The sequence below is a fragment of the Nerophis lumbriciformis genome, linkage group LG08 (genome assembly GCF_033978685.3).
Source record: "Nerophis lumbriciformis linkage group LG08, RoL_Nlum_v2.1, whole genome shotgun sequence".
In the NCBI taxonomy this organism is placed as follows: domain Eukaryota; kingdom Metazoa; phylum Chordata; class Actinopteri; order Syngnathiformes; family Syngnathidae; genus Nerophis; species Nerophis lumbriciformis.
In genome coordinates this window covers 50,992,501-51,009,005 of record NC_084555.2, presented here as the reverse complement: position 1 = coordinate 51,009,005, position 16,505 = coordinate 50,992,501, and the positions used below count along the sequence as shown (strand labels likewise).

The 16,505-nt window shown below is 40.4% G+C and overlaps 1 protein-coding gene across 1 annotated transcript in view; it reads right to left on the bottom strand.

Annotated features, from left to right (window-relative positions):
* Positions 1–322: 322 nt before the first annotated feature.
* rps6ka5 (ribosomal protein S6 kinase, polypeptide 5) overlaps positions 323–16,505 on the bottom strand; it is a 97,417-nt gene continuing 81,234 nt past the window's right edge. The window contains exons 16-18 of the mRNA XM_061969177.1: positions 13,840–13,999; positions 7,733–7,896; positions 323–3,528 (exon numbers count right to left, since the gene is read on the bottom strand). Coding sequence (XP_061825161.1) covers positions 3,235–3,528; positions 7,733–7,896; positions 13,840–13,999 — 618 coding nt within the window. The 3' untranslated portion in view covers positions 323–3,234. The remainder of the gene's footprint in view (positions 3,529–7,732; positions 7,897–13,839; positions 14,000–16,505) is intronic.

Genomic DNA, 16,505 nt, shown 5'->3' with positions numbered 1-16,505 from the left:
AAGCGACATGAATGTGTCGGTTTCTTTGATGTATTGTAATCCACAGGAAGATTTTGTCTTGACCCGAGATCTACAAAGCAGAGAGGAAGCAGGACCTGACTCCCCTCCAGGCATCTTTTCTCTGAACTGTTTTGTGACCAAAGGCAGCGGCTGTTTACGACCCCCCGTCCCTTTAGAAACAGCTAACCAATACGTTGTATTGGTTTTGAAAATGAAAAATATCAAAATGGGCCCCGCATGCAAGTATTTAAGGCTCCACTTACTTCCCTTCAAATATTCCACTTTGAAACATTTTTTGAAGGAAAATGTTGCATATTTTGTGTTTTTGCCATTAAAAAACAAAGTTTTCTATGACAAAAAGGGAAACAACAAAAAAAAATTAACAAATAACTTACGATCAACGGATAGATGTGAAGTTGATCAAGGGATTTTGTCAGAATAATTGTATCTAAGTTATCACAAAACTTTGTGTTTCAATGAGTTACCGGCGAGCAGACAAAAGCTGTCTTTGATCTTACCAATCAAAAGGCTTGTAAAACGCCACTGTGTTGGATGGGAAGCGACATGAATGTGTCGGTTTCTTTGATGTATTGTAATCCCCAGGAAGATTTTGTCTTGACCCGGGATCTACAAAGCAGAGAGGAAGCAGGACCTGACTCCCCTCCAGGCATCTTTTCTTTGAACTGTTTTGTGACCAAAGGCAGCGGCTGTTTACGACCCCCCGTCCCTTTAGAAACAGCTAACCAATACGTTGTATTGGTTTTGAAAATGAAAAATATCAAAATGGGCCCCGCATGCAAGTATTTAAGGCTCCACTTACTTCCCTTCAAATATTCCACTTTGACAATTTTTTTGGAAGGAAATATGTTGCATATTTTGTGTTTTTGCCATTAAAAAAAAAAAGTTTTCTCTGACAAAAAGGGCAAAAACAAAAAAAACATTTTCGCAAATAACTTATGATCAACGGATAGATCTGAAGTTGATCGTGGGATTTTGTCAGAATAATTGTATCTAAGTTATCACAAAACTTTGGTGTTTTAATGGGTTCCCGGCGAGCAGACAAAAGCTGTCTTTGATCTTACCAATCAAAAGGCTTGTAAAACGCCACTGTGTAGGATGGGAAGCGACATGAATGTGTCGGTTTCTTTGATGTATTGTAATCTCCAGGAAGATTTTGTCTTGACCCGAGATCTACAAAGCGGAGAGGAAGCAGGACCTGACTCCCCTCCAGGCACCTTTTCTTTGAACTGTTTTGTGACCAAAGGCAGCGGCTGTTTACGACCCCCCTCCCTTTGGAAACAGCTTGTATTGGTTTTGAAAATGAAAAATATCCAAATGGGCCCCGCATGCAAGTTTGGACACCCCTGCACTAGTTGCTTCAGAGCAGCTAATGTGTCGCCATCATTAAATCAGTTAAAAGCTCGTTTTGGCACGTTTTTAGACGAAAAATAAAAATAAACAAACCTACGACGGTTCTTCTTGTTGACGTTTTGCGATGAATGGATGATGAGCTGCCGTTTGGTTCCCACAATAAAAGTACACACTGGCTGATTTTAAAGTGCAGCGTGGGACACTGAGTAACCATGCTGAGTCTGGAGGGCCTCGTTAGCCACTAGCACTGATTGCTCTACAAAAAGGGAATCTACAACTACTTGGAAACAGTCTTGTAAGCGTTTTGACACACGCGTATGCAAAATATTCTCACTCTATTCTTAATTTCCTCATCTTAACTCCTTAATAAGTTACATAAATACTTGTATCCGACTGCAAAAGTCACACATGTATAAATTACCGTACTCCGTCTTGCCGAGGCGCTCCTCTCCGGAAGAAGTCCCGGCGTTACGTATTTCCTCTGGCTCGGGCAAAAAAAAAAAAAACACGTATAAAGCATCCACGGCGTAAACATTTGGACTTTCCCTTTAGACCTGGGGAGGCATGGAGCAGACGTGGGGAGTGGGCTGTAAAGGGGTGAGAGCTGTGGCAGGAGGGCAGCCCTTTTTTGTTTTTGGTGACAGCTCCTTCCTGGTCCAGTCTCTGATTGACACAGTGTGTGTGTGTGTGTGTGTGTGTGTGTGTGTGTGTGTGTGTGTGTGTGTGTGTGTGTGTGCGTTCTTGTATTTCCAGCCTTCTTGAGACACCAAGAAGGAAAAGTATCTTCCATATGAGGAGGTGTGAACAAGTGATGACATAAATCATGGTCCCAATAACGTTGCATCTAATAGAGAATGTCTCATTTGCACCCCTGCTGGTCAAAATGAGGTTGGTCCCAAAAAGGAGGGATTTTTTTTTTTCAAATTGACTTTGTGTCGTTTAAAAAATGCGCCCCCTCTGGCCAACATATGTAATAACAAGTGTGTGTAAAAATTTGAAGTGCTCCCTCTGGTCAACATATGAAATAAGAAGTGTGTGTAAAAATTTGAAGTGTTTCCCCCTCTGGTCAACATATGAAATAACAAGTGTGTGTAAAAAATTGAAGTGCTCCCCCCTCCAGTCAACATATGAAATAACAAGTGTGTGTAAAAATTTGAAGTGCTCCCCCCTCTGGTCAACATATGAAATAACAAGTATATGTAAAAATTTGAAGTACTCCCCCCTCTGGTCAACATATGAAATAACAAGTGTGTGTAAAAATTTGAAGTGATCCCCCCTCTGGTCAACATATGAAATAACAAGTGTGTGTAAGAATTGAAATGCGCCCCCTTTTGGCCAAAATTAATTTAAATAAATAAATAAATATGTAGATAGAGACATACTGTAATAACTTGAAGTAAATAATGAAGATAAAAAACAATTACAAACAAAAATTAAAAAAAATTTATTTTTTTTTTAACTAAAAGTTAGCCTTTTTTATATTTGCATAGTTTGTATATATTATTAATGTTGTAAATACAAATCTTTATATATCTAGAAAGGGCGGTCCTATAGAGGTAGGAATTTTTCGGAAGTCCTAGGAAGGTGAGAAATACAAGAATGTGTGTGTGTGTGTGTGTGTGTGTGTGTGTGTGTGTGTGTGTGTGTGTGTGTGTGTGTGTGTGTGTGTGTGTGTGTGTGTGTGTGTGTGTGTGTGTTTGTTGTCAAGAAGTGGACAAGCTATTGCTAGTGGAGGTTGCTTGGATACTGAGGTTGCCGCTCCTGCTGCATGCTTGCCTTTGGAGACGTGCAGGATGACATCCATGCAAAAAAAATAAATAAAAAAAAAAGATAGAAAGTGAACGTGAAGTTCCGGGTCCTCCGTCACTTCCCATCAGAAAAGTGAAAAGCGGGCGGGGGCGGCTCTTGGTGCTCGGAGTCCGTCCCCAGGGCGGCGGGCGTGCCGACGGGGGTTGTGGCGGGCGGCCGGTGGCCGTCGCCCTCGGCAAAGTTCTTCTCCTGGGACTGGGACGAGGAGGACGAAGATTGGGTGCTCTCGCTGGAGCTGCTGCGCGTCTCCGTGCTGGTGCTGGTCTTCTTCATCTTCCGCCGTTTGGCGAGCGGCGCCTTGTCCACCGTCTGCAGGCGGAAGCCCTCCCGCTTGCATTTGTTGAAAGCCTGTGACACAGGAAGTGCATGTCAGTGAGCAGCTTGGCACAATAGCACCAGGCTGCAGACAATACAGCAACACAATCTGCTTGCAGGATGTCCCAAGAAAATGTTTGTATATATATATATATATATATATATATATATATATATATATATATATATATACATACATATACATATATATATATATATATATATATATATATATATATATATATATATATATATATATATATATATATGTATATTAATTATATATATTAATCACGTATGTTATATAATTAATATAATATATATAATTAATACAATATGTATTACATATATATATACTGTATATATGTGTATATATATATTACATTCATTATATAATATATTATTAATATAATATATATTTATAATATATATTATATTATTTATATATATATATATATATACATATATATATATTAGTTCATCATATATTTTATATAATTAATATAATATATATATAATTAATATAATGTATATTATATATATATATTAACTACATAATATATAATTAATAATATTATATATATATTATATATATTACATTCATTATACATATTAATCATATATATTATATAATTAACATGATGTATATTATATATATTATATTAATTATATATTATATAATTAATATAATATATTATATATTACATTATATATATAATATATATTAATTATATTATATACATTAATTATATATATATATATATATATATATATAATTAATATATAATATATATATATAATTAATGTAATATACAATATATTATATTAATTATATATTATATAATTAATATAATATATATAATATACATCATATTAATTATATAATATATATTATATTAATTATATATTATGTAATTAATATATATATATATATAATATACATTATATTAATTATATATATTATATTAATTATATAATATATAATTAATATAATATATATTACATTAATTATATATATTAATTGTATATATATTAATTATATACATATACATACATACATATATATATATATATATATATATATATATATATATATATATATATATATATATATATATATATATATATATATATATCCCTCGAGTCCCCACATATTCCTCCTATCTTTTTTTTTTTTTTTAACAATGATGTAAATTGGTGAATAAATGAAAATAAAACCTTTTCAAAACAGGTTCCAGGTTGCAAAACCCCTCTTGGCTGCTAACATACTACTTATAGTGATGGCCTGAAAAAACATATTTTTTTAAATGTAGTTCTTAAATTGAATATACAAAAATCACAGAATGTTAATCTAATCCAAAAAAAACACAACTCCAAGCCACTCCCAGCTTTACAATACTTATTGAATATACATTTACAAAGCAATTAAGACATATAAATACAAAACTTGCTAAATACAATACTAAAAAAAAAAGGAACACTTAAAATTTATAAAAGGAACAGTCTTAAGAATATCAAAACTTGTTTAAAAAAATACATAATAGATTTTTTTAATAGATTCTAAAAAAATATTTTCTAAAGATTTAGAATCAGAATTTTTTTTTTAAACTGATTTGCATGGAATTGTTTTGTTTTTTTAGTCCTAACATCAAGTTATCCATCAATCTGTTGATAAAAAATATAACAGCCAAAAATTGCCTATGCAATTTGTGTAACGAGGCTAATATACATTTATATTCATAAATGCTTACTGTTGCGAGCGGCCCCTCTAAAGGCAGCTATATTTGCGATACTTTAGAGCACAGCTGACACTAAAACTGCAGAAAATACTTCTTCTCATGTTCACACTATTTTGTTACACTTTATGAAGCATTTCTTACATCATCCTTATTGTTGCACCTTTATTTTAAGAGGTTATTAAGTGTTCAATGTGATTTTCCAATGGTGTTTACATCATACTTGTCAACCTTGAGACCTCCGATTTCGGGAGGTGGGGGTGGGGATGGGGGGCGTGGTCGGGGGGCGTGGTTGGGGGGGCGTAGTTAAGAGGGGAGGAGTATATTGACAGCTAGAATTCACCAAGTCAAGTATGTCATACATACCGTATTTTCCGCACTATAAGGTGCACCGGATTATAAGGCGCACCTTCAATGAATGGCCTATTTTAAAACGTTGTTCATATATAAGGCGCACCGCATTATAAGGCGCATAGAATAGAAGCTACAGTAGAGGCTGGGGTTACGTTATGCATCCCATAGTTGCGAGACCTGTTGTGGCTCAATATTGGTCCATATATAAGGCGCACCGGATTATAAGGCGCACTGTCAGCTTTTGAGAAAATTGGGAGGTTTTTAGGTGCACCTTATAGTGCGGAAAATACGGTATATATGTATATATATATGTATATATATATATATATATATATATATATATATACATATATATATATATCTACATCCTGAAAATATGCAAACAAAACTGTGTTTGGATAATTGATACTTCAAACGTGCATAAATAAATCTTAAGGAATATAACATAACTTGGCTTCTGAGAGCTTCAAAATGTAATAAATAAAAGTTGTTGATAAACAAGCAATTATTTTAATAATTAAATATGGTCATTTTAAATGAATTATTATGATCATTTAAAATTAATTATTTCAAATATGTTTATTTTAATGTGTAATTCTAAGGCTGGATAGCTGACGGGATTACAATCGGAGGTTACATTTGAAATAAAAATCTTGACATTTCAAATATTTTTTCCCCCCGGTCCCTATTTTCCATAGGTCATAGAAAATATCAATAATTAAAGTTGCAAGCAGCATTGGTCGGGCCCGCGTATTTGGCAGGTGCTAGTCCTAAATGTCCCAATACTTTTGTCCAGTGATAGTCCTAAGTGTCCCAATACTTTTGTCTACTTTTAGTGTGAAGTGTCCCAAGACTTTTGTCTAGTGTACCTACCTTGTCTGCATTGTGTGGGCACGTTGGTGCTTCCTGCTTTTAAGCAGCCATCTTAAAAAAACAGCAGCGCAGCAGCATCAGCGCAGCGTGTCTTTGAAGGGTCATAAAATCAAAACCGGAGCAGTTAGAAAAAAAGCGCTTCTGTCATTGTAATCACAAGGGTTCAATCTCTCTCCTGTGTTAGTTTGAAGGCGAAACCACAAACGCGCTCAGAGGAGTTCGTTTTTGAAGGAAGGTGACCGGTTTTTACAAAAAAATTGTTTTGAAGGGGGAATAGCAAACTTCCTGTTGATTTTTGCTGGGGGTTGTCAATTTATGAAATGTAGGTCTAAGTGAGACCTACATAGAGGTTTTTGTTTCATGTCTCTCCGACCTTCCCAGTGGGAGTTACAGGCAGTTTTGTCATTTTTTTCTTCCGAGGAGCAGTTTTTTTCTCCGTTTTATTCAAAAATTGCTCTAGAGCGCAATTTTTAAATTTGGGGTTAGGTTTTTTTATTAGATCGCAAATTCTGCCAGTCCTGATGTGTGCGTTCAGTTTGGTGAGTTTTGAAGCGTGTTAAAGGGGTCAAATTACAGCTCAAAGAGGGGAAAAGTTTTTAGTACTTTTTTGTCTTGAAGGGGGAATTGCCAACTTCCTGTTGATTTTAGCCCGAGGATGTAAAATTATGAGAACTAGGTCTAAGTCAGACCTACATAGAGGGTTTTTGTTTCATGTCTTTCCGACCTTCCTAGTGGGAGTTACAGGCAGTCTAGTTTTTTTTTTCCCTAGGGGGCGCTAGAGCGCAATTTTGATTTTTGCGGTTCGTTTTTTTTATTAAAAGACAATTTTCGCAGGTCCTGATGTGTGGGTCATATTTTGAAGCATGTTAAGTGGGTCAAATTAGTGCTCAAAGAGGCGGCGGAAGAATAATAATAAAAATTCAATAGGTCCTTATGTCCCATTGCATAAGGACTCCCTGTGGGAGTCCTTTTGCAATGGGCCATGCGGGCCCTAATAATAATAATAAAACCTTACAAATTCAATAGGCCCTTATTTCCCATTGCATAAGGACTCCCTGTGGGAGTCCTTATGCAATGGGCCATGCGGGCCCTAATAAAGAATAATAAAACCTTACAAATTCAAAGGTCCTTATGTCCCATTGCATAAGGACTCCCTGTGGGAGTCCTTATGCAATGGGCCATGCGGGCCCTAATTATCGATATCGACCGAGGTCTGTGGCCTCACAAAGTGGTTGAGATAGGAACTACTTCTGTAAAAAAAAAAAGTGTCTCACGTTAAAGGTGGCTTTGACATACGTGTGCACGGACACGGTGGACGAGCCCAGGATGTCCGGGGTCATGAGCGGGTTGGAAGACAGCTGGCTGTCATCCTGCAGCCAGGCGTTGTAGCGGAGGCCACACATCTTGATCCTCTTGATCGGATCCACAGTCAGCAGCTCTGCAAAACCACGAGTCAGAGGTGACTACAAGAAGACCTGTACTGCATCAAAAAGCGACATCGGCGTGTAAAGGATATCACCACATGGGCTCAGGAACACTTCAGAAACCCACTGTCAGTAACTACAGTTGGTCGCTACATCTGTAAGTGCAAGTTAAAACTCTCCTATGCAAGGCGAAAACCGTTTATCAACAACACCCAGAAACGTAACATTGAATGCCCGTGACCTTCGATCCCTCGGGCAGTACTGCATCAAAAAGCGACATCGGCGTGTAAAGGATATCACCACATGGGCTCAGGAACACTTCAGAAACCCACTGTCAGTAACTACAGTTGGTCGCTACATCTGTAAGTGCAAGTTAAAACTCTCCTATGCAGGGCGAAAACCGTTTATCAACAACACCCAGAAACGTAACATTGAATGCCCGTGACCTTCGATCCCTCAGGCCGTACTGCATCAACACGTGACATCAGTGTGTGAAGGATATCACCACATGGGCTCAGGAACACTTCAGAAACCCACTGTCAGTAACTACAGTTGGTCGCTACATCTGTAAGTGCAAGTTAAAACTCTCCTATGCAAGGCGAAAACCGTTTATCAACAACACCCAGAAACGTAACATTGAATGCCCGTGACCTTCGATTCCTCAGGCAGTACTGCATCAACACGCGACATCAGTGTGTAAAGGATATCACCACATGTGCTCAGGAACACTTCAGAAACCCACTGTCAGTAACTACAGTTGGTCACTACATCTGTAAGTGCAAGTTAAAACTCTCCTATGCAAGGCGAAAACCGTTTATCAACAACACCCAGAAACGTAACATTGAATGCCCGTGACCTTCGATCCCTCGGGCAGTACTGCATCAAAAAGCGACATCGGCGTGTAAAGGATATCACCACATGGGCTCAGGAACACTTCAGAAACCCACTGTCAGTAACTACAGTTGGTCGCGACATCTGTAAGTGCAAGTTAAAACTCTCCTATGCAAGGCGAAAACCGTTTATCAACAACACCCAGAAACGTAACATCGAATGCCCGTGACCTTCGATCCCTCGGGCAGTACTGCATCAAAAAGCGACATCAGCGTGTGAAGGATATCACCACATGGGCTCAGGAACACTTCAGAAACCCACTGTCAGTAACTACAGTTGGTCGCTACATCTGTAAGTGCAAGTTAAAACTCTCCTATGCAAGGCGAAAACCGTTTATCAACAACACCCAGAAACGTAACATTGAATGCCCGTGACCTTCGATCCCTCGGGCAGTACTGCATCAAAAAGCGACATCGGCGTGTAAAGGATATCACCACATGGGCTCAGGAACACTTCAGAAACCCACTGTCAGTAACTACAGTTGGTCGCTACATCTGTAAGTGCAAGTTAAAACTCTCCTATGCAAGGCGAAAACCGTTTATCAACAACACCCAGAAACGTAACATTGAATGCCCGTGACCTTCGATCCCTCGGGCAGTACTGCATCAAAAAGCGACATCGGTGTGTAAAGGATATCACCACAGGGGCTCAGGAACACTTCAGAAACCCACTGTCAGTAACTACAGTTGGTCGCTACATCTGTAAGTGCAAGTTAAAACTCTCCTATGCAAGGCGAAAATCGTTTATCAACAACACCCAGAAACGTAACATTGAATGCCCGTGACCTTCGATCCCTCAGGCAGTACTGCATCAACACGCGACATCAGTGTGTGAAGGATATCACCACATGGGCTCAGGAACACTTCAGAAACCCACTGTCAGTAACTACAGTTGGTCGCTACATCTGTAAGTGCAAGTTAAAACTCTCCTATGCAAGGCGAAAACCGTTTATCAACAACACCCAGAAACGTAACATTGAATGCCCGTGACCTTCGATCCCTCGGGCAGTACTGCATCAAAAAGCGACATCAGTGTGTAAAGGATATCACCACATGGGCTCAGGAACACTTCAGAAACCCACTGTCAGTAACTACAGTCGGTCGCTACATCTGTAAGTGCAAGTTAAAACTCTCCTATGCAAGGCGAAAACCGTTTAGCAACAACACCCAGAAACGTAACATTGAATGCCCGTTGACCTTCGATCCCTCGGGCAGTACTGCATCAAAAAGCGACATCGGCGTGTAAAGGATATCACCACATGGGCTCAGGAACACTTCAGAAACCCACTGTCAGTAACTACAGTTGGTCGCTACATCTGTAAGTGCAAGTTAAAACTCTCCTTTGCAAGGCGAAAACCGTTTATCAACAACACCCAGAAACGTAACATTGAATGCCCGTGACCTTCGATCCCTCAGGCAGTACTGCATCAACACGTGACATCAGTGTGTGAAGGATATCACCACATGGGCTCAGGAACACTTCAGAAACCCACTGTCAGTAACTACAGTTGGTCGCTACATCTGTAAGTGCAAGTTAAAACTCTCCTATGCAAGGCGAAAACCGTTTATCAACAACACCCAGAAACGTAACATTGAATGCCCGTGACCTTCGATTCCTCAGGCAGTACTGCATCAACACGCGACATCAGTGTGTAAAGGATATCACCACATGTGCTCAGGAACACTTCAGAAACCCACTGTCAGTAACTACAGTCGGTCACTACATCTGTAAGTGCAAGTTAAAACTCTCCTATGCAAGGCGAAAACCGTTTATCAACAACACCCAGAAACGTAACATTGAATGCCCGTGACCTTCGATCCCTCGGGCAGTACTGCATCAAAAAGCGACATCGGCGTGTAAAGGATATCACCACATGGGCTCAGGAACACTTCAGAAACCCACTGTCAGTAACTACAGTTGGTCGCGACATCTGTAAGTGCAAGTTAAAACTCTCCTATGCAAGGCGAAAACCGTTTATCAACAACACCCAGAAACGTAACATCGAATGCCCGTGACCTTCGATCCCTCGGGCAGTACTGCATCAAAAAGCGACATCAGCGTGTGAAGGATATCACCACATGGGCTCAGGAACACTTCAGAAACCCACTGTCAGTAACTACAGTTGGTCGCTACATCTGTAAGTGCAAGTTAAAACTCTCCTATGCAAGGCGAAAACCGTTTATCAACAACACCCAGAAACGTAACATTGAATGCCCGTGACCTTCGATCCCTCGGGCAGTACTGCATCAAAAAGCGACATCGGCGTGTAAAGGATATCACCACATGGGCTCAGGAACACTTCAGAAACCCACTGTCAGTAACTACAGTTGGTCGCTACATCTGTAAGTGCAAGTTAAAACTCTCCTATGCAAGGCGAAAACCGTTTATCAACAACACCCAGAAACGTAACATTGAATGCCCGTGACCTTCGATCCCTCGGGCAGTACTGCATCAAAAAGCGACATCGGTGTGTAAAGGATATCACCACAGGGGCTCAGGAACACTTCAGAAACCCACTGTCAGTAACTACAGTTGGTCGCTACATCTGTAAGTGCAAGTTAAAACTCTCCTATGCAAGGCGAAAATCGTTTATCAACAACACCCAGAAACGTAACATTGAATGCCCGTGACCTTCGATCCCTCAGGCAGTACTGCATCAACACGCGACATCAGTGTGTGAAGGATATCACCACATGGGCTCAGGAACACTTCAGAAACCCACTGTCAGTAACTACAGTTGGTCGCTACATCTGTAAGTGCAAGTTAAAACTCTCCTATGCAAGGCGAAAACCGTTTATCAACAACACCCAGAAACGTAACATTGAATGCCCGTGACCTTCGATCCCTCGGGCAGTACTGCATCAAAAAGCGACATCAGTGTGTAAAGGATATCACCACATGGGCTCAGGAACACTTCAGAAACCCACTGTCAGTAACTACAGTTGGTCGCTACATCTGTAAGTGCAAGTTAAAACTCTCCTATGCAAGGCGAAAACCGTTTATCAACAACACCCAGAAACGTAACATTGAATGCCCGTGACCTTCGATCCCTCGGGCAGTACTGCATCAAAAAGCGACATCAGTGTGTAAAGGATATCACCACATGGGCTCAGGAACACTTCAGAAACCCACTGTCAGTAACTACAGTTGGTCGCTACATCTGTAAGTGCAAGTTAAAACTCTCCTATGCAAGGCGAAAACCGTTTAGCAACAACACCCAGAAACGTAACATTGAATGCCCGTTGACCTTCGATCCCTCGGGCAGTACTGCATCAAAAAGCGACATCGGCGTGTAAAGGATATCACCACATGGGCTCAGGAACACTTCAGAAACCCACTGTCAGTAACTACAGTTGGTCGCTACATCTGTAAGTGCAAGTTAAAACTCTCCTTTGCAAGGCGAAAACCGTTTATCAACAACACCCAGAAACGTAACATTGAATGCCCGTGACCTTCGATCCCTCAGGCTGTACTGCATCAACACGCGACATCAGTGTGTAAAGGATATCACCACATGGGCTCAGGAACACTTCAGAAACCCACTGTCAGTAACTACAGTTGGTCGCTACATCTGTAAGTGCAAGTTAAAACTCTCCTATGCAAGGGCGAAAACCGTTTATCAACAACACCCAGAAACGTAACATTGAATGCCCGTGACCTTCGATCCCTCAGGCAGTACTGCATCAAAAAGCGACATCGGCGCGTAAAGGACATCACCACATGGGCTCAGGAACACTTCAGAAAACCACTGTCAGTGGTTTTAACTGTCCGAAAGGACACAACGTCCACAGTAAGTTGGGGCGGTATAGCTCGGTTGGTAGAGCGGCCGTGCCATCAACTTGAGGGTTGCAGGTTCGATCCCCGCATCCGCCATCCTAGTTACTGCCGTTGTGTCCTTGGGCAAGATACTTTACCCACCTGCTCCCAGTGCCACTCACATTGGTTTAAATGTAACTTAGATATTGGGTTTCACTATGTAAAGCGCTTTGAGTCACTAGAGAAAAGCGCTATATAAATATAATTCACTTCACTTCACTTCACAGTTTCCAAAAACAATTTGAAATGTTGACTCGTCAGACCACAGAACACTTTTCCACTTTGCATCAGTCCATCTTAGATGATCTCAAGCCCAGCAAAGCTGGCAGCCTTTCTGGGTGTTGTTGATAAATGGCTTTAGCTTTGCATAGTAGAGTTTTAACTTGCACTTACAGATGTAGCGACCAACTGTAGTTACTGACGGTGGTTTTCTGAAGTGTTCCTGAGCCCATGTGGTGATATCCTTTACACACCGATGTCGCTTTTTGATGCAAGGCAAAAACCGTTTATCAACAACACCCAGAAACGTAACATTGAATGCCCGTGACCTTCGATCCCTCAGGCAGTACTGCATCAAAAAGCGACATCGGTGTGTAAAGGATATCATCACATGGGCTCAGGAACACTTTTCACTGTCCGGAGGACACAACGTCCACAGTTTCCAAAAACAATTTGAAATGTGGACACTTTTCCACTTTGCATCAGTCCATCTTAGATGATCTCGAGCCCAGCAAAGCTGGCAGCCTTTCTGGGTGTTGTTGATAAATGGCTTTAGCTTTGCATAGTAGAGTTTTAACTTGCACTTACAGATGTAGCGACCAACTGTAGTTACTGACGGTGGTTTTCTGAAGTGTTCCTGAGCCCATGTGGTGATATCCTTTACACACCGATGTCGCTTTTTGATGCAAGGCGAAAACCGTTTATCAACAACACCCAGAAACGTAACATTGAATGCCCGTGACCTTCGATCCCTCAGGCAGTACTGCATCAAAAAGCGACATCGGTGTGTAAAGGATATCACCACATGGGCTCAGGAACACTTCAGAAAACCACCGTCAGTGGGTTTCACTGTCCGAAAGGACACAACGTCCACAGTTTCCAAAAACAATTTGAAATGTGGACGCTTTTCCACTTTGCATCAGTCCATCTTAGATGATCTCGAGCCCAGCAAAGCTGGCAGCCTTTCTGGGTGTTGTTGATAAATGGCCACGTCGAAAATGTACGGGAAAACACCGGAGCCGCACTCTCACCTTGGATGAGATCTTTGGCCTGCTGGGACACGTTCCTCCAGGCCTCGCCCTCGAAGGAGAAATCCCCCTGTTTGATTTTCTTCATGATTTCCTCCGCGCTGGTGTGGGTCAGGCTCTGCTCCTGACACTGGAAAGGCACCTGGCCGGACAGCATGGTATACTGCGGGGCCGGGTGCGTCAAAACCACAGCATCAGGACCAGTGTTGGGTTAGTTACTGAAAACCAGTAACTAGTTACAGTTACTAGTTACTTTATTTCAAAAGTAACTCAGTTACTTACACCAAAAAGTAATGCATTACTGTGAAAAGTAACTATTTACTTACTTATATTTATTTTTATTTTTTTTTAAGGCTCCCTTTAATGCCCTTTTAGCCTTGATTTCAGTACTATTGTTGCACTGGAGAATAATACAATGTGTTGATCAACTTGACATGCATTTGCATCACTGAACAATGTGGTCTACAATACAACACACAAAGACAAGGATATGTTTCAAAGGGCCAATTTGTTTCAGGCCAGAACAAACTGACAAAACTATTTTAAATAGCTGCAACATAACATACATAAGTAACAAACACTACATACACAAAGCCTAACCAGGCGTTTTTTTTTCTCTCAAGGAATTGTGAAATAAAATCATGTCTTCAGGAGATCTACACTGTACTGAAGCCCAGAACACTCTACACATTTCCCCAGTTTTAGTTTAGAGATAAGGAAAGATTGGCCTGGCCCACTAGTATCCCTCTTTATGTTTGTGAACTTTATAGTCTATACATTTAGAGTGATGTGATAATCAAACACTCTAGAAGTCTAGAATGAAAGAGTATATAAGAGAATTGACAGAGTGTGTCCAGCCGCTGTTGCTTAGGAGGTGAAGTGTGTTTCTCTTTCCTAGCTTCGTCGAAGCATGTTGCTTTTGTAGCTGTTTCAGCAGATTTGAATTGCGAGGATAGGATCTTTGATGCAATTATTATTTTTACACTTTTTTTTTCCAAATTCCATTGTATGTTATACTCTTCTGACACCACCAGATGGCAGTATAAGTGTCCACATAAGCGGCCATAAAAGACCCCAATTCAGTAGTGTACACAATTTTGGAAATAAGAGCTAAAAAGTGCTGTCCACGCATGTGGCCACTAAGCCTTTAGATAAGGGCTTCTGTTTGTCGGCTCACAGAGCTGTTTTGGCCAGTTCCTTATGTGTTTTGAAGAAGCAGCTGGGCGAGAGGGGCTTTTTTCGCCCTACATAAGGTGACTCTTTTTGTTTGGATTCAGACCTCGCTTGCTGATGCTATTGTCGCATTGTTAGGGCTGGTCTCCTGAAGCTTCAGTAAAACGTGGTATTGTACCATTCTTGTCTCTGGGGTCCTTTTTACTCAACATATATGTCATCCAAAAAAACTTGGGATTGACCAGTGGGTTTTATTCCCTGAGAGGAAGACTTGTCGCGTGCAACATTTACCAAAGTCGTACTTCCACATTTTGCCAGATTCTTGAGCCCTGTGTGTAATATTCCATATTCTCAATGAAACACCAAAACTTTGGTGTTGCTCGCTTGCAAACCTGTGATTGCTAGCATCATTTATTTGTTGTCACAAAACTTTGTGTTTCAATGAGTTCCCCGGGGGAGCGGACAAAAATTGCCTTTGATCTTACCAATCAAAAGGCTTGTAAAACTCCACTGTGTAGGATGGGAAGCAACATGAAGGTGTCGGTTTCTTTGATGTATTCTAATCCAGATTTGAATTGCTAGGATAGGATCTTCGATCGATGACACAACTCACATTTAACTAAAATGTTCTTTTCTTTGTGGTCAACAAAAGAAAAGTAGTGAGAATATCTCCATGTTAAGAAACTCGGCTTCGTCTCTGCCATGTCAGGTTAGTAAACACACACACACACACAAACACACACACAGCGCGCCTCTTCTCCGTCGCCTTTTCTGCAGATCTCCAATAAAACACACTCAGATCTTCTCAGTTTCTAGCCGATACTACATAAAAAAAACGTAAAATTAAAGCTGCAAGCAGCATTGGTCGGGCCCGCGTATTTGGCAGGTGCTAGTCCCTAAGTGTCCCAATACTTTTGTTCAGTTTTCGTCATAAGTGTCCCAATACTTTTGTCTACTTTTAGTCCGAATTGTCCCAATACTTTTGTGTAGTGTACCTACCTTGTCTGCATTGTGTGGGCACGCTGGTGCTTCCTGCTTTTAAGCAGCCTTCTTGAAAAAAACAGCAGCATCAGCGCAGCGGCTCTTTGAAGGGTCATAAAATCCAAACCGGAGCCGGTATTAAAACTCTTTCGATAACTTTTAATCAAAAGGGTTCAATTTCTCTCCTGTGTTAGTTTGAAGCCAAAACAACAAACACGCTCAGAGGAGATAATGTTTGAAGAAAGGTGACCGGTTTTTACAAAAATGTTGTGTTGAAGGGGGAATAGCAAGCTTCTTGTAGATTTTTGCTGGGGGTTGTCAGTTTATGAAATGTAGGTCTAAGTGAGACCTACGGAGAGGATTTTGTTTCATGTCTCTCCGACCTTCCCAGTGGGAGTTACAGGCAGTTTTGTCATTTTTTTCTTCCGAGGAGCAGTTTTTTCTCAGTTTTATTCAAAAATTGCTCTAGAGCGCAATTTTTAAATTTGGAGTAAGGTTTTTTTATTAGATCACAA